This window comes from Amborella trichopoda, chromosome 11, assembly GCF_054954075.1.
Source record: "Amborella trichopoda isolate Santa Cruz 75 chromosome 11, AtrichopodaSantaCruz75HAP2 v2.0, whole genome shotgun sequence".
Classification (NCBI taxonomy): Eukaryota; Viridiplantae; Streptophyta; class Magnoliopsida; order Amborellales; family Amborellaceae; genus Amborella; species Amborella trichopoda.
In genome coordinates, this window is record NC_142346.1 from 32,624,954 (window position 1) to 32,647,790 (window position 22,837).

At 35.4% G+C, this 22,837-nt stretch overlaps 1 protein-coding gene and 1 pseudogene across 1 annotated transcript; both read left to right on the forward strand.

The window, feature by feature from the left end:
• Nucleotides 1-10,821: 10,821 nt before the first annotated feature.
• On the forward strand, nt 10,822-11,449 carry LOC18425722 (germin-like protein 9-3; annotated as a pseudogene).
• A 9,691-nt stretch (nt 11,450-21,140) lies between these two features.
• LOC148779860 (uncharacterized) lies at nt 21,141-21,731 on the forward strand. Its single transcript, XM_088850626.1, has one exon. The coding sequence runs from the start codon at nt 21,141-21,143 to the stop codon at nt 21,729-21,731; it is 591 nt and encodes a 196-aa protein (XP_088706752.1).
• The last annotated feature ends 1,106 nt before the right edge of the window (nt 21,732-22,837 follow it).

The following is a 22,837-nucleotide window of genomic DNA, read 5'->3' on the forward strand; positions in this document are numbered from 1 at the left end:
GCTAAAAGTTATAAAAAATGGTAATTGTGGACTACTGCAAAAAATGGTCTCATGGTATACATTCCCTATAAAAAATAGTAATTATGGACTACTGCAAAAATGTGGATTATTTATGCGAAAATCCCCCCCCCCCCCTTTTCCCAAATTTTTTTATTGTTTTTCAAGTTTGTCCCCAGTGAGGAGAAGGACTTCGGTGAGAGGCAGAGACAAAGAGGGGCATAAGGTTGGAGAGGCAAGAAAGGGAAAACGAAATAAAAAGGACGACATGCAAGCCTAAAGCGACGGAAAAAAAATAAAAATCCCACGGTGTGTGATCCACGCTCCTGAATCTTTGCTCTCCATGGGGAGGGTTGGAGGGCCACGATCCCCATTTGTGAGGGATGTGGACTTCTCTTACCATAAAATAAAACCTAGCTGAACTTAGAACTATAAGAGTGAGCTGGAAGTTGGGATGTCCTTTCACTTAAGTTCCAATTGTCAATCGTGCCCCTAATCTTTTTTTAATGCCCAGAGTAGAGAGAGAAGAGGTCCAAAAGGGCAGACAGACAATCAATAGAGAAAGAGAGTGGAGAGAGAGAGAAAACAAACACGATATGAGAAAGCCAACCAATTGAAAGGGATGAGAGATAGTATCTTACTGAAGAAGTGAACTAGGATAGGGCTCTGATCCCATGTGGAGAAGAAGAATTTTCTCAATCTTAAACTTGTGAGAGAAAATCCCATATACGTATGTAGAGGTAGTTACATTATACAACCTAATTGAACCTGCATGATCAAGGAAAGATCAACCTTGTTGAGGATTGATGTCTTGTATTCTGAAAAAAAAAATCTGTTAAGGTAGAGTTAAAAGGACAACTCCGAATATCCGTACAAGGGTATTTTGGTAATTTGTACTATCTAGCTGAGACTCGATATATATATATATATATATATATATATATATATATATATATATATATATATATATCCATACTTGGGTATTTTGGTAATTTGTACGGAACTCTATAAATTGTAGCGATGGGGGTTCTTTTTAGGGTTAAGGGAAAAACACTGATTTCTTTGTAATCAGAGAGAACAAAGATGCGTGAGAAAAAGAGAGCTATTGTAACCCTATTCTCCATTGCCAGTAAAGAAGCTCTTATCTCCCGTGGATGTAGGCACATTGCCGAACCACGTATATCTTTGCGTTGTGGTTGATTGTCTATTTATTTTGTGTTTGTTTCTTCTTTTTTGTTTTTGTGGATTGTATTTCGTTTCTACAAACCTATCTAGTAAATAAGGGTAAGACAATATATAGAATATGAACAATAACACAGTAGGGCGAGTTTGTATAAATCGCAGTAGTTTACTTTTAGTAAGGAATTAATAGTAGTTTTTAAATAAAGAATGAAGGCTACAACAAGTTTCTTCTTCTTATTTTCTTTCTTTTTTGTGACCTTAGTGAATTCCTATGGCCCTATATTTCTTGTTTTCACACCAAATCCATTACAGAGTATCCATGATTAGTATATTATAGAGTATTTGAAGGGTATGTTTTCATGATAATTGAATTTATTAGGAATAGACTATCTTAACTAGAATTTTTGCACTCTGGAAAATACTATTTTGTTAGTTCTTTGGTATGTACTTTTTATTATTTTAACATAATATAATTATTTAACTTTTTATTATGAAACACTTAATTTTGAGTAAATTACATTGAATAAGAGAAAAGCAGTGTTTCAAAAGATAACATATGTAAAACTGACCATAAATCTATCTCATGTATAACTTTTTTATGGACACCACTAAGTGACAAACAATTTATTATCAAAATACTTTTAATGAAATAGTGAATTATAAATAAACAATTACATCCATACAGGCCTAAAGATATACTTTTAGTCATGATTAGAAGTCAATTGAAACTCGCCCTAAGTTTCTATTGTAATTTAAATGCTAGAGAAGCCCAAACTTAGATTCATGTGCGAATTCCGAAAGCATTGGCGTGCAACAACAGCATGCCTTATTCTCCTAGAAAGAACTTGGTCATTGCACTTACAAAGGGAAAGTATAAAAGTCTCAAAATTTTTTCTTTAACCTATTTTCGATGCAAATCTGATTGGATTAGGGTTCATTGAAATGGGTGGGCTAAGTAGCACTATCAAATGGCAGTTAAAATTAAGTATGGCCTTATTTATTTTGAAACGTTAACTAGCGACCTAGCAGAAAATCTTTCAACGGGTTTGTTGGTTGGCTCGTTTTCATTACCAGAATCATCACTACGATAATCCTCGCTCTCGCATTATAGGGTGTGGGGTTCAATACTAAGTTATGGGTGTGGGGTTCAATACTAAGTTATGTCTGTTGCGGTTTTCTATATTTTTCGCAAGAAAAATTGACTGTACTGAACATAGCATGATTGATTTATCCACACCATCTGATAAAATCGGATAGAGTCGAGTCTATAGCTGGAAACACTAGTTCATTTTCGCCCATGGGTGTCGCAAAGCCGCTTCATATATATATATATATATATATATATATATATATATATATATATATATATATATATATATATATATATATATATATATATATATATATATATATATATATATATATATGAAAAAGTTTAAATAAAACCGAGGTTCTAAACAATCAAATTAGAGCCAAACATCCTCTAATTGATCATCTCAACATCAGGATTCGTGGACATGAGAAAAAAAAGATTTCAACTTTTGGAAATAGCATCTTGTAACGCATTTTTGAACTGTCAATTTTCAAGTTTTCGTAGATCCGTTTGATCTACACTATTTTTGAAGCTTTTAAATTTATAATTAAAGATGAACATATATTTTAAGGCTATCGCAAAAAAAAATCGTATTGAAATCACATTTCTGGACACTATTTGAAGGTACCTTTATTTTGATTGTTTGGAGCCTCGGCTCTATACAAAGTGCACCCATTTGGACAAGTTGTACACCAAAATTATGCCGGCCTAAAATAAAACACAGCTAAGCCATCTCCTTAAGCCACTTGTTATCACCCAAGGCCCCAAACTTTAAAAACAAACGCAGCATGGGCTTTGTGATTTTCACCACTTGAGAGAGCCGGCCAGCCTTGACAAAGTAAAACCTCTTGCTTTACGCATTGCTTAACACTTTCCTCATTCCTTCCTTATACTTACTGTTGGGTTCGTGTGGTCTTTAAAGGCCTTATGAGTGCTTGTAAAATGAAATGATATAGTGGAACATGAACTCAGTGGGAGTGTGGTCCCTCGTAGGCCATACTATGCAAACGATGTTTGCAGATACCGGACTGTACTTGACGATCTTGGCCAGTCGGTTGGAAAAAACACATATTACCTGGGCATAAAAGAACAAACCGAGAAAGGTTCTAATGGGTTAGACCTTGATGAGGTCGGAGAATATGCCAGGATGAGTGAGCCAAGGGACTGTGTGACTTTTGTGTGTGATGGTGGTCTACAGAGACGGGGGTGAAAGCCTCATCCATATGCCATCACACGACATGCATATCGATAGATCGTTCGGAAAAGCCAGAAATCCACCTTTTAGAGTGAAGCATATGCATGTGCGAGAGATACCCCTATGCACCATAGGAGCTATGGTCGCATTAGGTCTAGGTGACTTTGACTCGTCTCTAGGGGAGGACTTGAAATCTACAGACTGAGATTGTGATCCCTTGGTTCATTGGCCGGATTTTGGTGACTCGCTAATGAGCCCTTGCTTGCACTATGGGTCATGGGAAATATTGGGTCAGTCTGATAAAGCAACTGTGGTCTGTAGTCTACAATTGAAGGTGGAGCGCCTCATGATTGTTGATTCCTAAACCATATGGATTCTTTTCCCATCAAATTAATTTAATTGTGTTTGTTTTATGATGAAAGTTATTTTAAGATTATTATTTGAATTTTTATGAACCCCTGGATATTTTATTTATAATTTTTGGATTTATAAAATTAAAGATATTGATTTTATAATTTTTTGAATATTCAAATAATATTCTAAAATATTTTTATTAATTTTAAATGTATAAAAATATTATGGGGGCCCATTGTGCACATGGGTCCGCCATATTTTTAGAAGGTGGGGCCCATGAGTGCCTCCCTTGGGTGGTACGCCCCACCCTTATTCTCTTTCCTATTTTTTGGTGATATGACATGTAGCCATATGGTAAAAAGATATTGACTAAATATTGACTTGATCTATCTTTGAAAGATTTTGTAGAAAAATTGAGTAGACTTGTGCTATTTTATGTATGCACAGTATTTTGATTAGATTTAATTTATTTAATTTCTATTGATGGGAAAATGGTTCATACATCTTCCATAATGTTGATAGCCCATCTATAAAATGGATGGCTCAGATCTTTCACCCCACAAGGCACCCTTGATCGACGGTCTATGTTCAATCTCACAAGAAGAGGCAAGCCAAATAAAACCCTAAACCCCACTAATCTTATCCAAAGCCTATAAAAAGTGATTGTCTCTACCAAAAAATGTCTACACCTTATCTTTCTATCTCTCTCTCTTAAGAAAGTTTATCTCTCTTATGTTTGATCTCTCTCTCCCACATTGTGAAAGAATTTAAGAGTTTAGCACAAAGATCCATCTCTCTCAAACTAAGTTGCTAAGAGAATTCACCTAGGGTTTGAGTTTGTGATAAAAAAGGTTCATGCTCTATTGGTGTGGCTTGGCCGAAATTTGCTCTCCCGGATCGAAATTGAAGCTAAACCGGTGACCTTACACCATCGGATGGTGGTGACTTAGTGTGGGGTGTAACAAGCCCGGTTGAGGTAATCTCCAGCACTCTTCCTTTCATTTCTTGCAATCTTATCTTTTATTCTCAAGCATAGTGCATAATTGTTTCAATGACATCAAGTTGTTAAGATATTGGCTTTATTGTTATGTTGATTTTCTTTTGAAATGTATCTTATTATAATAAAGGCCACATGTAAGTGATCTTTGCCAAAAGAAAGGGGTGAAGAAAAAATAAAATAAAATGTATTCCCCTGTAAATGATCACATAGGTCTTTCTTTCATTAGTATCAGAGCTATTGATACTTGATGTCATTAATTGTATTTTCTCTTTATTGAGTTTAGATCAAGTTTGAAAATGATATTGAAAATGATATATAAGAAAGCTAATGACCTTTGTGATCAAGAAATACACCAACGGTTAAGAATTATTGAAATAATTCAACACCGAAAAAACACTCTGCAGAATAAGTATTCTAGGCTATATTGGAGTAGTGATATGAAGAATATAATGAGATATTTTTCTATTACATACTTCAGTGATATTTTGTGTCTTTAAGAGTAGGATCTACTTGAAAAATTTCAGTGGGAGATCCTAAGGGAATTGAAAGTTATGGAATCATTAATAAAGAGTGTCAGTTCTGACCCTGCAAAATCTAAGAACTGTCTATTGTGTTCCGTGATTTTTTCCACTAATCATATGATTTTATTTATTACTGAAATTTTACTGTAACTCACAAAATTGAGTCTACTTTCAAACAAAAAATGTTTCATCAAGAAAGTCCTTGTGGTTTGAAAGATATGATCAATTTATTGAAAGATGCGCAAGTGCTGTTTTCTGCAAAGAAAATTATTTTCATGACTTGGAAGTTAAGATTTAATTTCTATTCTTAGCAGAATTTTTTATGGTTCACACTAAGTTTTTAGACTTTAATTTTGAGTCTAATTTATAATAAAATTTATTTGAGAGAGAAATATCTATGGGAAGAGAGGAATAAAAATTTTGGACTGAAGAGAGGTTATCTTGAATTTTCTGTAATTTGGTATGCTATTCACTAAGACATAAATATCTATATTTTTCAAGCCTACTTAACAAAATCATATGAGGCTTGTGGAATGATATGTGTTATCATTATGTGTCTAATTTCAAATAAAGTTGGTTTGAAATGGAAACTTTATGAGAGTTGAGAGAAAAGACAATTTTACTAGATTGTGTTCATCCTGGAATTATGCAGTATAATTTATTTTGTGACATGAATGTCACTTATTTTTTTCTTTAAAGAAAAGTATTATTTGGAATTCAAACTATGATGTTGTGGTTTTTTTTTTAGTCTAGTTTTCAACACTAAAGATTTTAGGAAGAAATTATTTGAGACTTGAGAGAAACAATTTATTGAGAGGTGCTCAATCTGATTTTCTGCTGAGAAAATTGCATTGTGACTTAAATGTCACTGAAACAAAGGCTCACTATATGGTATGATTTAGGGATGGAACTAAGCATTATTTTATATTTTTGAGTCTATTTCAATACTCAAAAGGATTTGAAGATAACCTTTTTATGAGTTGACAGATGTCATATTTTTATCATGGGATGCTCATGTTCTATGCTGCAGTAAATTAAAAGATATAGCATGTTAAGGCATATCCTTGAATTCCCAATTATGGAGACCTTTAAGACTCATTTTAAAAGGCTTTATAGTATGCCATGAGTATGATTTATTATAGTACAACTTCAGAGAGATGTAATACAGAATTGGCAAGATAAGACACTCAATGTGAAGAGTATTTGATCTGAAAATAACAGAAAGAAGAAGAAACACAATACCTATAAAAGCATCTTAGTTTCTTCGAAATGATGGGATATATAGAGAGACTTGGTAGAAGCATAGAAACGCTAAAGATCAGTGGGAGAATCAAAATTGTGATATTTAAAATAATGGGATGAAAAAGAGATTTTCTTCACGGTGTAAGATAGGAGAATCCAAGTGCCGAAGAAATGGACACTTCATGACATGTGAAACTAATAACCACTATTCTCCATCAATTGCGTGCACTTCCAAGATTACAAAAGCTTGTCAAACAAGTAAAAGCGATGAATAAAGAAAGGCCAAGTACCACACTACATGGTTTTGAGGTATGAAATCTATCCCACATTGTATGGTAAGGTCATGTAGGGAAAGAGGATTCAATAACTTTCTTTAATATGCTTTGGTTATATTTTGGCTAATTGTCTTATGAATATGTATGGAGTATATGGACATTAAGTGATAGGTGCTAACAACCTTGAGTATGAACTACTTAAGGTAGTGGTATACATGGAGATGTGATTTGATCAAGGGCTTTGAGCCTTAAGGATGAAATACGAGAGATGGGTGTGACTCATTCAAATATACAAGCACAAAGGGAGTGTTCTGATGGAACTTGGTTTTGGTGACGAACCTCTCAATAATGTCTATAATATGATGTGTTGCAAGTGATGGTGATCTCTTGATAAATTCTCCATAATTGTAAAAAAGGAAGTATTTGTCAAGGCTTTAATAAACATTATTTAGTCATGCTTTATTTTGGATAAAATTATAAGATGGTATATATGATTTGTTTTTATGGCCATAAACTTGACTTGGTAGGAAATTAAAGGTGAATGCGGTAAAATGATTTATGAAGGCTAAGCATGTATTTTATAATTAAATTAGATGATTTAAGAAAATCCTAAGTCTATGAATATGGTTTTGAGAAAACCACGTAGTCTTGCAAGGTCCATTAAGTCTTTATGAAAATCATTTTAAACTGTCATACTATTATATAACTATTGCTTGTGGATACATATATATATATATATATATATATATATACTAAGTCAATTTTTTTTTATTAAAAAGAAAACATTCTGTCTTGAAGGTATTTATAAAAGTGGGAGAAAAACTATCATGCATTTTTTTAAAAAAATACCTAAGACTTTGAATCCTCGATTACCTAAGACTTTGAATTATTGATTACCTAAGACTTTGAATCATAGGGAATGTTGTAGGAATGCCATCATGCTGGGCTTCCCTAACATATGTTGTGTTGAGTAGATAACTTGGTTTGTATGAATTTACTACCAAGATGTCCAGTGTGATTCAACCTTTGTAGTTCATTAAGGTTTTTGCATATTATGAAACCAACGGGTATTAAATTACATATTTCATGAGACTTGATATGCTACCTCATGATATATTCATAATAATGTTGAGAATGTATATGTTTTATGTTCAATAATTGAGTGGGAGCTGCTACAGTCCCACGTTTTTTTTAGCTGCTTAGATATTTAGATATACAGGTGCAAGCTATCTCACAGATCCAGATGATGCGAAGTCTACATCTGGATATGTGTTCATGCTTGAAGGGAGTGCAGTTTTTTGAAAATCAAAGAAACAAGAATGTGACAAAATTGTCCACCACGAATGCAAAGTACATGGCATGCTGTTTGGTGATCGAGGAGGCTATATGGATTAAAAAATTTCTTAATCGACTTGACTTTCACCTCATGCGTTGTGAGACAGTAAGAATTTTCTGCGACAACATAGTGACGTTATGAGTGTCAAAAGAGCCATGATTCATAAGAACTCCAAGCATATATAACCATGTTTTTATCACCTGAGGAATGAAGTGAGATTGAGAAAGATCGAGATCCAAATAAACTAAATATTCCAGTGGGAGCACCTGCTAGTATTTGACATGCCAAATGGGAAAACAGACTATGTTGTTCACCAATGGAACCCAAATGTTTGGTGCTGGTTGTTGGCTACAAAAAGGAGCAGCTTATTTGGAGAACTCTTTTGAGCCCCTGAACATACGATCTCATGCGATGAGGGTACGTGATGGTCTTTTGCGACAATAGGTCCATGATTCGCGATGCGATGTGAAAGATGAGCTACGACCATATTTTGGATGACATCCGAGCAGCAAAGAGAAAAATGTTTTGCCTCTATAAATTCTTTTATGAAAGGATTGATGGCGAAAGCCATGATTAATGTATTGAGAGAATAAGTAAAAATACTTAAGAGAGATTGTAATTGGGAGAGAGAGATGGGAATGAGAGAAAGTGAGAAAGAGAGAATATAAGGCCTTCAAAGGCCAAGTGGAACATGTTACCAAAGCCCACAGTCCAAGCACGGGCTCATTGTAAAAAGAAATGATTTTATGGAACATGAACCCAGTGGGAGTGTGGTCCCTTATGGGTCATACTAAGCAAATGATGTTTGCAGATACCAGACTATGCTTGACAATCTAGGCTAGTCGGTTGAGAAAAATCCATGTTACCTGGGCATAAAAGAACAAACCAAGAAGGGTTCTAATGGGTTAGCCCTTGATGCGGTCAGAGACTATGCCCGGATGAGTGAGCCGAAGGACTGTGTGACCCTTGTGTGTGATAGTGGCCTACAGAGACTGGGGCCAAAGCCTCATCCATGTGCCATCACACGGCATGCATATCGATAGATCGTTCGGAAAAACAAAAAATCCACCTTTTAAGGTGAAGCGTATGCAAATGCGAGAGATACCCTTATGCACCATAGGAGCTATGCCCGCATCAGGTCTAAGTGACCTTGACTCGTCTCTAAGGGAGGACCTGATATCCACATACTGAGATTGCGATCTCTTGGCTCATCAGCCAGACTTTGGTGACCCGCTAATGAGCCCGTGCTTGGACTGTGGGTCATGAGAAACATTAGGTCGGTCTGATAAATCAAGTGTGGTCTGTAGTCCACAGTTGAAGGTGGAGTGCCCCATGATTGTTGATTCATAAACCATATGGATCATTTTTCCATCAAATTAATTTAATTGTGTTTGTTTTATGATGGAAATTATTTTAAGATTATTATTTGGATTTTTATGAACCCCTGAATATTTTATTTATAATTTTTAGATTTATAAAATTAAAGATATTGATTTTAAAATTTTTTAAATATTCAAATAATATTCTAAAATCTTTTTATTAATTTTAAATATATAAAAATATCATGGGGGCCCATTGTACACATGGGCCTGCCATATTTTTAGGAGGTGGGGCCTATGAATGCCTCCCTTGGGGGGCACGTCCCACCCTTATTCTTTTTCTTATTTTTTGGTGATATGACATATGGCCATATGGTTGGAAGATATTGACTAAATATTGACTTGATATATCTTTGAATGATTTTGTGGAAAGATTGAGTGGACTTGTGCTATTTTATGGTATGCATAATATTTTGATTAGATTTAATTTATTTAATTTTTATTGATGGGAAAATGGTTTAGAAAAGGGAGATAATGGTTCATGCACCTTCCATAATGTTGATGGCCCATCTATGTAATGGATGACTCAGATCTCTCACCCCACAAGTCACCTTTGATCGACGGTTTATGTTCAATCTCAGAAAAAGAGACAAGCCAAAGAAAATCTTAAGAAACCTTAATCTTATTCAAAGCCTACAAAAAGAGATTGTCTCTACCCAAAATCTCTACACCTTATCTTTCTATCTCTCTCTCTTAAGAAAGTTTATCTATTTCATATTTGATCTCTCTCTCCCACATTGTGAAAGAACCTAAAGGTTTGAGTTTCTGATCAAAGGGGTTCATGTTCCATTGGTGTGGCTTGGCCAAAATTTGATTTTCTGGTTCGAGATTGAAGCTAGACCGTTGATCCCGCGCCATCGGATGGTGGTGACTCGATGTGGGGTGTAATAAGCCTGATTGAGGTAATCTCTGACACTATTCCTTTTGTTTCTTGCAATCTTATCTTTTATTCTCAAGCATAGTGCTTAGTTGTTTCAATGACATCAAATTGTTAAGATCTTGGTTTTATTGTTATGCTGATTTTATTTTGAAATTTATCTTATTATAACAAAGACCACATGTAAGTGATCTTTTGCAAAAAGAAAACAAAGTGAAGGAAATATATATATATATATATATATATATATTCCCCGATAAAAGATAACATAGGTCTTTCTTTCACTTACACATAAATACCCCATCCCATTTCAAAAAACTCAAACACAGACGTTCAACTTTTGCTACATTGATCTAAATATCCAGTACGAATGGCTTCCACCATGGTCTATGGGCTATGCATGGTGGTTGCATGGGCCATGGTGCTCATGTCCACTAATGCAGGCGACCCACGACATTCTCTCAGACTTCATCCTCCCTCCCAGCATCACTGCTCCAGACGGCAACTTCTTCACATTTACCGGCATGCGCGTCGTTGTAGGATCCAACCCGCCGCCCAAGTTTAAGGTGACAAAAGCTACCAAAGCCGAATTCCCGGCATCGGATGGCCAAAGTGTGTCGTATGCTGTATTGCAATTCCCTTCTGGTGGCATGAACCCACTACACACCCACCCGCACTTCGCAGAGCTCTTGTTCCTAGTACAAGGCTCTTTGGAGGTAGGGGAGGTGGACACTACTGGCAAGCTCTATGCTCAAACCCTTCAAAAGGAAGACATGTTTTTGTTCCCGAAAGGCTTGGTTCATTACCAGTATAACTCCAATGCTCAATATCCGGCCATGGCTTTGTCGGCGTTCGGGAGTGCCAGTGCAGGAACGGTGTCCATTCCGACTACTCTCTTCACCGGTGGGACTAGTGACGATGTCTTGGCCAAGTCTTTGAAGACTGATGTTGCAACTATCCAGAAACTCAAGGCTGGACTCGCCCCGCCCAAGCCTTGAAATAATTTTTGGAACGTGCATGGAGTAAGTGCATGCCTTATGCCTGCTTGTGTGTCTATTACTTGTGTTATTCATTCCTTGATATTGTTTCCTTCATTTGTTCATAAATGTGGTTTTTTTTTTTTTTGACGCGGTTTCTATGCGGCCAAACCCACATATGTAGAAATGCGGGCCTCTTAATAAATCGTTGACCCGAATCGGTGTCACCCGTACCCGTGTCGGATCGGTGAATCGGTGGACCGGTTCGGAGAATCGTGCGAATAAGCAATTTTTATCCTAAAAGTTTTTCAAAAAATTACTATAAATCTCTAAAAATAGTATTATCTTAATTTCTAAAAAAATTAGAAGTGGTGCATTATATATTTTCATTACTTTGTAAAAATCGGTGAATACTGAGACACCTTCTTTCCATCTGAATGTCTATATAATTATTAACTATAATATAGTATCCTAATATTACATTAAAATAATATTAAAATATTAGAAGACTCTTCCATATTATAAGATTAAAAATAATAATTTCTCATATAAAGTGAAATTAGTATCACATTAAACATTTATTAGCTCTCTTTACTAGTCCAAAATTATCATAACCTAACGAAATACAATATTATACATTGAAATTAGAATTTTTGGTTTTCATTTTATTATTTTATCGACATTTTACTATACAAACAAGAATAAATTTGAAATTTGTCGTATAAGATCATTTAATTTACAACTATAACAAAAAATAAGACATTATATAATTTATGATGTAAATAAATTAATAAATAAAATATTTGATTGTGTTATCATTGTAATTAGTATAATTATTAATTACAATATTATAATAAACGCAATTCAAAAAATAAGGGTATAACCCTCACAAATAAATAAATATAATATGTAATAATTAGTGTGGATAGAAATATAAAATTTAAAAACATAAATTTATAATTATATTTTAATAAAATTAGGAAAATAAAAAAAAAAATTCATACTTGCAATGTGGGATAACTGATAAAGCAACTTGAAATAGATTCTAAAGTGTTATGAGCTAGTGTTATTTTTCTCTCTTAAAAATCTCATAAACTAATAGTTTTTTTTTAATGTTCAATAAACTAGTAGTAGTATTCCTTTTTTTGCTTTTTTGAATATCCTATGAGTTAGTACTAATTTTTTTTAATCTCAATTAGCTAATAGCCTAATATTAATCACATAATATAATGAAATAATCACATGAGATAATAGCCTAATAGTATTAGTCTTTTTTTTTTTGGATAAGTAAATTTAATTTGTTTTGGTGAAACATAGGGGTGGTGGGCCCTATCACCCAATTATTATTTTTAATAAATTTTTTTCTTTTTTAATGGTATAATTTAATGCCACCACCGAGTGTACACCCCTCTTATTCACGATGCGTCCATCCCCACCTAATAGTATTAGTTTTTTTTGTTAGATATGAAGTTCATTTGATACAAAAGGTGTATTAGAAAATTGTCCTACATCGAAGAGATGTGAGAGAAAAAAGTTATATACAAAACTGCAGCCCTCCTCACCTTTAGTTAATTTGGATGGTTAGGATTTATTTGACGAAGTCAACTCAAAACTGGAAGTCTTTTTTTATTTTATTTTACGTCCCGTTTTTTCCTCTTTTTGCCTTGTCTCAATACTCTCTCCCTCCTCTCAATACTCTCTCTGCAGGAGACTCACTTCCACCATGGAAAAGTATTTTTTCTTCTTTTTGCCTTGTCTCAATACTCTCTCCCTCCTCTCAATACTCTCTCTGCAGGAGACTCACTTCCACCATGGAAAAGTAAGAGTAAGAGTGGATAAATGAGCTCCCTCTCTCTCCCTACCATATCCAAACCCATGAAACTGACTGATCTCTCCCTCTCTCGACAATGCAATGTGAAGCCAAAAGCAATGAAATTGACAAATAGCAAAGTGAATTGAAACGTAAAAGGAAAAACAATAAATCCGTAGTGGTAGGCCTAAGATTTAGCGCAAATGAGAAACACTCCAATTTCAGCCCAACAAGCATGGTACTTAAACCCTGAAAAATACTAGGTAGTATTCATATATAAATCAACAATTTCATTTAACTGACAGAGGAAACAGAAGCGAAAATCCTTACTCCATGAATCTATAGTTTCTAAGCTCTTTACCTTCACATCTCTCTTATCATGCCAAGTCCAATGTGTTGGAAATGTGGCCTATCAGGCCATTTTTATCTCGAAAATTCATTTTTTCAATAATGGTACAAAAGTCATATTGAAGTATATGTGAAATCCCATGTGGTTAATATGAGGCGATGCCATATACATTGATCCATTCTTTAGCTTTAATAGGATGAATCACTAGAGGGAAAAACCCAGTATCATTAGAGGGAACACCCAGTGGTGTGTTTGGATTCCTTATAAAATGTGGGAATGCTTGGATGACATTCTATTATATGAGTCATTAGTAGGCTAATGACAAGTTTAGCTCATTATATAAGATTAACAGTTTGGTGACAAGTTGTTAATCCTAATTAGCTGCACTTAAGGGAATTAAGGCATAAGTTACACTTGGATCTCAACTCCTATAGACCATGAATGTGAGAGTTACTAAATAAATATGTTCTCTTTAAAAGGAGGTTAACCCCTCTAGAAAAGAAAGAGAATGGTAGAAAAGAGGTGAATGAGATTCACCAAAGAGGGCTCTCAAGGATGTTTGTCACCGGATGACTTGGTCTATAGGATTTGGTATAGAACCATAGGTCCATCGTGTGATTTAAAGACAGATTCGAATAAGTTGTTTATTTTTCAATTTTATTTATTTATTATTATTTTAATTGAGACTATCAATGGTATCATAGCGAGGTTTGTAGATTTATGTTTATAAAAAAGAATATCCTTGTAGAAAACAGGTCTACATTAATAATGTGGGATGTGTCCTAACAACATTTACATTATGTTTTATGGATACGAGCCACTAGAAGCATTCTTATGTCACGACCCCACCCCCGACCACCTCACCTCTGATGTCGGAGAGCGACTGGGCACGGGTTCATGATCTCGAAGTAGCGTTTGTTACTCGGGTAGGAGCAGACTCAACGCCTTAATTTCGATAATCAAGCAAACCAAGGAAAGTAGATGCGTACAAGCTTAAAACGCTAAAACTTAGCAAATTCATTCATAAGAAAAGATGTTTCATTACATTACAGCCCAAAAGTACTACAATAGAGTTCAGGGCTCCAGGGCCCAAGGCTACATAGTTTAGAGCAAACAGTACAATCAGGGCTGAGAGCCCAACTACATACAAGATCTAAAACTCCTCCTTGAAATGGCCTCCTTGATCTTTAACTGCAACCCGCAGTCCCACCTCTGAACCTGCCACTCTCAGTCTACAAGGAGGAAAAAGGTGGGATGAGCTTTGAAGCTCAATAAGCAAATCTAGTGTTACGCATTAGTAACAAGCCTAAATAATTTTTATTAAATATAGCAAGTTGCACAATAGTGGTCCTATGCTGTAATCCACATATCAATACATCAATTGTAAACATGACATCCAAATAGCAATAGTCATGTAGTCATTACAATTATAGGAAATTGCATACACAATTCATTCATTATACACTCACTAATCCACCTACTCCTTGTAGAAGCCCTATCCATCAGGCCAAGCCAAACCCATTGCTTACAACTTCTACCATCCTACAGGAGGGAGGGTAATGACAAGTGAAGTAATCCGCTTCGTAATACTCTCAACTCATGCACACGGTCCCCAGCGCGTATTGGGGTTCGACAGGGCCTTGCAAGGCATCAGTCAATCACATATCTCATCTCATAAATCACAGGTGTGACCCTCTTTTCTCCCCTAACCAGTTCTTGTCATTGTATAGCTTAGGGAACATGCCGACATTACTATCTTAGTGCATCAGTCTCCACTACCGATGGGTATCCTATAGTGTAGTGGCCAGTATCCATAAAAGATGGCCATTCTCACAATAATATAACAGAGCAGTGTTCACTACGAATGGGTGTCCCACTGCATAGTGGTCATCATTAGGGCCTCATCTCTCACTCAAGCATTCAATTCATCCATGCCAATTCAATACTTTATAACAAATAAATCACATTCTCATTATAGCAATATGGCATTTAGTACAAGGCAGCCATCACATAGGATAGTATGGAGTACTTACAAATGGTTATTATTATTGGCAATTTGGCACCTATCATGAAACTTTCATCATTAAGTTATCACATTGATATTGCCATATCACTTTTCACATAGCACATTGTGGTGAAGCATCATTCACATAGTCTTATAGCATAAGCATGGCAATTATCATATATCATTCACACTTTTTCACTTATCAAGAAAAATTTGATGTTTCAATTAATAGCTAAATGAGAAATTAAATACTTCACTTATCAAGGAAATCGGGCCTCATTTGTTAGATCAAAGTCCTGGCCCCATGCAAGTGATAGTTGCTGGAAAATAGTAAGCTGTGACGTGATGATGCATCTTAAGGCATAACTCACCATTTATAGGAAATTTCGAAAATCTCGAAGCATGCACATTAGTGCCCATTCACAGACATTTCCAACGGTGTAATTTAAGGGCGTTTGGAAGCCTTTTGCTAGGGCAAAGGCATGGCCCAAAGTGAGTCACAGTTGCTAGGATTACAGCAACTGTGAGTAGTAACACATTTCACATTTTGGTCTACATCTTTGAATCTATACAACATTTCAATATGGCATCAAACAAAAAAGTGGACACGTATATCTCTCGTTCGGGATAGGTTTGAGCTCGTTTGGGTGTTGTTTGGCCATCGAAAAGCTCAACGCAAGAGCCCTCACAGTTGTTGGCAATTTCCTTTCCCACAAGTATTCACATGTTATTATCATAATACACACCATTTATAAGTTGAGTTAGCAAGTTTGGCAAGAAGATTTCCTTTATAATTCTTCTAAATTCATTGGCAATGGATAATTGCTCATTCCTTTTTCATCTTCCACACATCTCTATGTTCTTTCATTTTAACCTACCATTTTCCTGTTTTTTTTATATTTTTTTCATATCACCTTACTCCATGGAGATCTCAAGGCATAGCAATGACTTCATTAAAAATATCAAGGCATAACACTAAATCCACTTACCTAGTGGCCACAACGCTCCCAACGCCCTTGCACAGGTCGCTCCTTACTCCCCCACGGCATATTTACCCTTGGATTCTCACACGCAGGTCATCCTTGCTCTAGTCGGCAGCTGCCCAATTATAGCAGCACAAGACTTTCTAAAAGAGAAAGTTTGAGGGAATGAGAAGGAAAACGGTGCTGAGGGTGAGGAGGGGTGCGATTTATAGGAGTGTGGGTTGGTGGGCTTCATTGTGACTGACGTCGCGGGTGGTTGGGCAAAAGGGCTGTGGCTGGCATCACACGAGCGGCACGGTGATGACAAATTCAGCACGACGCTGACCTGCTACATACAATATGCTCGTGGCGACGCTCCAGCCGGTGATATGCTCGCGGCAATGGCTCCACTCTAGCGTGGCGATACCTCCACTCTCGCACAGCGACACCTCCACTCTCGCGCGGTGACACTTCCACTCTTGCACGGCGAAATGCCTCCTTTCTTAGCGCCGGGCGCGTGCGTCCTTTCTTAGCGCCGGGTGCATGCCTCCTCTCTACGCACACGGTACTGCCCCTCTACCAGTTCTATCGCCGTGCGCATCTCATGACTGGGAAAATTTGTGATCCTTACATCTTATCTAATGCATTATCTGTGGTTTTTCATATTACTTTTTACTTACCTTAACAAAACCATGATTGAACGACTGTTAGAGATATCATACAATATTTATATAGATTTATTTTCTATGTGATACTCTTATATAAATTAGAAATTTGTTGACATTCTATTTTATCTTTTAGCATGAAATAACGGCAAATCAATGTGCAGTCCTATTTTTAAATTTAAGTTACTCTGTCTCTCTCTCTACCGAAGGATACACAAGTCTCTATCTCCCACTCTTCATTATTTAAAAAAAAAAAAAAAACAGAAAAAAGTTGGAAGATATTCCTATTTATTTCCAACATGGGCCTCTTGCCATTATGCACATTATGATGAGACATATATTGGTTATCAATTTTATTTAAAGAGATACTTGATTTGAAAATTTTCATGGTGATCAATTATGAATATTTCAAGTTCAACAATTTATGTATATTTGTGTTAGAATTTTTTCTTGCTTTCTACAAACATTAAGAATATTTTGTTTAGATTGATAATATTGTTTGTTATTTTTAACCAAGTTGTGACTTCCTTTTCGATATTTTTTTTGCTTAGTATTCTTTCGTTTATTTAGAAAACTAAATTTGTACCCATGACGATGTGATGCCGACCTATTATTTTTCAATGAGATGTAATTATCATTGACATCTTATTATATTTTGTGTATGTCCAAATGACATTAAAATATTTAATGATGTATCATGCTAGATTGAATTATCATATTGGTGATAGTTGTTCATTAGATAGTGGGAGTAAATGATGTCATTTACCAAATTAGAATTGAATTTGTTAGCTCTATAATTATCAATGCACATTAAGAAAGTGAGAGCAATTACTGATCTAGCATGCTAGACTATATTGGACTAATTTTTGTTATTATGGTGACAACCACATATTGAGGATAGTGGGAGCCATTATTGAATAGTTTGATATCATCAATTTGAAACTTATTGAACATGTAAAAAAGAAATGATATTATATTTCTTTCTTTTATTATTGTTAAGGTTGAGACCACTTAAAGATTTCTTTATGTATATAATAATACCAACAATTTGTCAAATTATTATTGTTTTTATTATTTTGACCTATGATCCGAATCTGAGTTTTGGACTTAAAAACCAGTCGTGGATGATATGTTTAAGAAACAAGAGAAAGCAATAGGCTTTTTTCTCTTGGCTAAAAGATAGATGTAAATAAAATTCAACGTGTTGGTGAATAATTGATAAGGTATATGAGAAATCTCATGCAGGCAGCATGAAGCAATACCATATACAAAACCATTGAGGCCAAAAAATCCAAGTGTGGTGTTTGACCACATTGGCAAGGTATATGTGAAATCACATGCAAAGAGCATGAGGTTACGTCATATACAAGGTTATTAAAGCTAGTAAATCTAAGCTTGGTGTAGGATCACTCTGGTATGGTATATGAGAAATCCCATGCAGGTAGTAAGAGGCAATGCCATATATAAGACCATTGAGGCCAACAAATCCAAGTGTGGTGTTTGACCACATTGGCAAGGTATACGTGAAATCCCATGTGGAAAGCATGAGGCAATGCCATGTACAAGGTTATTGAGGCCAGAAAATCTAAGTGTGGCGTATGGCCACATTAGTACGGTATATGTGAAATCCCATGCAAGTAGCATGAGGCAATGCCATATATAAAGCTGTGGAGGCCATGAAATCTAAAAGTGGTATGTGACTACACTGGCTGAGTATATAAAAATCCATGTAGAAAGCATGAGCTAATGTCATATATAAGATGTTAAAGGGCTTTCAGGCCAAGTGGGAGTTGTTGCAAATGTGGCCTCTTAGGCCATTTTTCTCTCGAAAATTCATTTTTTAAAAAATCGTACAAAAGCCATATTGAAGTATATGTGTAATCTCATGTGGTTAAATCGCTAGCAAATTACGTATGGATTCAAAATAATTGCTTAAAATACAAAATCATCTAATTATATGTTGAAATTACAAGGAATGTCGGTCAACTCGTGTTTTTTTATTTTTTTCAAAATTACCTCTCGGTCCCAGGATTCCATCCTAAGGCAGCATTTTAACTTGTTTTTAGTTTTTCGTTAGTAGGGCAGTGCTCCAAGCTTTAGAGGCAGTGCCCAAGCAGTCTGAAGTTAGAATCTTCGGACCGCTCTACAAACACAGCAAAACCCCAGTAAAGCAGTTGAAGGTCCCCATCCATATACCGCTATTTTTTCTCAAAATATAATAAATAAACCCGGTCCAAGGATGGAGACCTCGTACCATCCTGGAACTGAGTTTTGCTCAGTCCAGAGGAGTTCCCATCCTCGAACCGTTGTTCTCTCAAAAAAATAAAAATAATGTGACCTCGGACCGCCAAGGGAGAACACTAGATGGAAAATGTTCCCATGTGCAATTGATAAGAAAGGTCATGAGGAAAATTTTCAGCAGTTGCCTGTTCATTTTGTAGAGAGGGAGAGAGTGAATCTGGCAAATTCAACTCCAAGGTAGTCCAAGGTTCCCATCCTCGGACTTCATTTTATTTCTTATTTTTTGAGAAAATTAGTGGTTCGAGGATGGGGATTTCAGACTGCTCTATTGGGTTTTTGCTATGTTTGCAACACTGTCAGAGGATCCTAACCTCGGGCTGCCTGGGCACTGCCCCTAAAACTTAGGGCACTACCCTATTAGTGAAAAAGCTAAAAAAAATTAAAGTTTAAATGCAGTCCGAAGAATCCTCAGACCCAGGGACAATTTTGGAGAAAAAACAATGCTGATTGACCGACTTTCTTTGTAATTTTTGCTAATAATCAGATCATTTCATATTTTTGATAATTATTTTGGATATGTACGTAATTTACTCAAAAAACATTTATACATATAGACCACTCTAGTTCATCGGATTTTAAATTGGGTGGTTGTGAGTGTGTCACCGACTAGGCTAAAAGTACCAAAATGTTTTTTTTTTAAAATCGAACTTCGGGACCACCCGCAAGCCATCCAATTTGGCCTCTAAAGGTAAGAAGTGATTGTCACATCTTTGTAACAATAGTAAATGGTCTCATGATATTAATTCCTATAAAAGTTTTTTGGTAATTATAGATTGCTACAAAAATATGGATTATTTATGCAAATATCCTACCAACCTCCCCCATTACCCTCAATTCTTTTTTTTTTTTTCCAAATTTATCTGGAGATGTTTGAAACATCGGTCAGCCAAATTTTTCTAATTGTCTGATAAGCATTTGTTTAGTATTTTGTGCCGAGCGGAATGTCTCTCCCTTACTTTAAACATATCAGACATGGTGAAAAGGCAACGCTATTTGCTTGCTTTAATCTTTTTTGAATGTTAATATGCACTGTTGAATCGTGGAGACGAACATAAGGGTTGTTAAAAATAAACTTGATTATGTTAAAGGGTATTTTGGGTATTAGTTTTAAATGTAAGGGATATTTTGATAAAGTTATTTTAAGGATACTTTTGGAATGATGTAAAAGAATTGTGTAGAGTTCCAAAACCACATTTCCAAGATTGAGAGAGAAGAGTCCTAAGATTGAGAGAGAGGAATCCAAAGCATGCAATGCATGCAAATTTGAATTGGGAATGAGTGAAGACTAGAAATTTCTTGATTATTCATGTAATTTCGTCCAAGCATGTAGGTTGTAAGTTATGAGAGGGAAAACTTCCCTAGTATGGTGTAGAAAGAGTCTAGAAAGCTCCTAAGTGGTCTATATATACATGTACTATGTTTTTGTTTAAGTAGAATAAAGAAATTGTATTGAATTAAGCTCTTTTGTGTGCATGGTACAAATTCTAAAAGTAAGCCTTCTTCCTTCCTATTTTCTAACAAGTGGTATCAGAGCCAAAGTGCTTAAGAATGACCCCCTTGATCCAACTACGAATTCCTCTTCTCACGAAAGATAACTATGAGAATTGGAGTATTTAAATAATGACATTGTTGGGGTCTCAGGATGTTTGGGATGTTGTTGAAAAGGGGTATGTAGAACCGGCAACCCCGCAAGAAGAAGTTGCTTTGGATCAAAATCAAAGAAGCATGTTAAAGGAGTCGAGAAGGTTGGACAAGAAAGCTCTCTTTCTTATGCACCAAGGAATTGACGAGAGCACTTTTGAGAAGATTTCTTCTGCTGAAAATTCAAAAAATGTATGGGAGTCTTTTCAAAATTCTTTCAAAGGTGTGGAAAAGGTGAAAAAAGTGAGCTTTCAATCTCTTAGGGCCGAGTTTGAGGTATTGAAGATAAATGAATCCGAAAATATTTCAAAATACTTCTCAATGATTTTGGTTATTGTAAACCAATTAAGAAGAAATGGAGAGAATATAGATGATGTAAGAGCAATGGAGAACATACTACGATCACTAGATCGTAAGTATGAGCACATTATTGTAGCCATTGAAGAATCAAAAGATTTAGAGGCTATGACTATTGATCAACTCATGGGTCCTTGCAAGCCCATGAACAAAGATTGCAAAAAAAGACTCAAAACTCTTTGGAGTATGCACTACAAACAAAGCTTGCAATGAAGGAAGATAATGAAGAATTTCGTGAAGGAAGAGGCCAAAGAGGTCATGGCAATGGAAGGAGAGGATGTGGTAGAGGCAACTATGGAGGTGTGAGAGATCAAAACCACCCACAACCTCAAAGAGGACGAGGAAAAGGTAATTTTTCAAGGCCATACAATCATTCAAGGTATGAAAAATCCACTATTCAAAGTTGTAATTGCAAAAAATTGGGCCATTATAGTTCCAAGTGTAGATACCGTTCCCAAAATGATGGATTTGAAAAAGCTAATTTTGTTGAAAAGAAAAATGATGAGGAAGAACCAACTTTGTAATTAGCTTATAATGATGAGAACGATAATCAAATGGATACATGGTCTATTGACATTGGTGCAAGCAATCACATATGTTGTAGAAAGGAATTGTTTGTGGAACTGGATGAATTAAGTCATGGGCATGTAACATTTGGAGAATTATCAAAAAGACCTTCAATAGGAAAAGGGAAACTTTTGATAAAAATGAAGAATGGTGGTCATCAATTTATTTCCGATATATATTATGTGCCAGACATGAAGAATAACGTTTTGAGTGTGGGGAATTATTAAAAAAAGGCTATAATATTTTTATGAAAAATAGTAGCCTTCACTTGAAGGACCAAAAACAATTTGATTGCCAAAGTGATTATGACCAAGAATAGAATGTTTCCCATGAATATCAAAAGTGAAAATGTGAAATGCCTCAAATCTATTTTGAATGATGATTCATGGTTATGGCATTTTCGTTTTGGACATCTTAATTTTGGTGGTTTGAAATTGTTGTCAAAAGCAAAAATGGTGAATAGTTTGCCATGGATAAAGCAACCCGACGGGGTATGTGAAGGGTGCATTGTAAGAAAGCAACATCGAGAAAGCTTCAAGAGTGGAAAATCAAAGAAAGCACAAAAACCTCTCCAACTCGTGCATACAGATATGTGTGGACTACTTGAGCTCATCTCACATGGAAAAAGTCGGTATATTCTAACCTTTATTGATGATCATAGTAGCAAAACATGGGCTTATTTCCTTAAAAGAAAAATCGGAAGTTTTTGAAGTGTTTAAAGAATTCAAAGCTTTTGTGGAGAAACAAAGTAG

Coding starts and splice junctions, on each gene's coding strand:
- LOC148779860 (XM_088850626.1), top strand. CDS start 21,141: ATGACATTGTTGGGGTCTCAGGATGTTTGGGATGTTGTTGAAAAGGGG.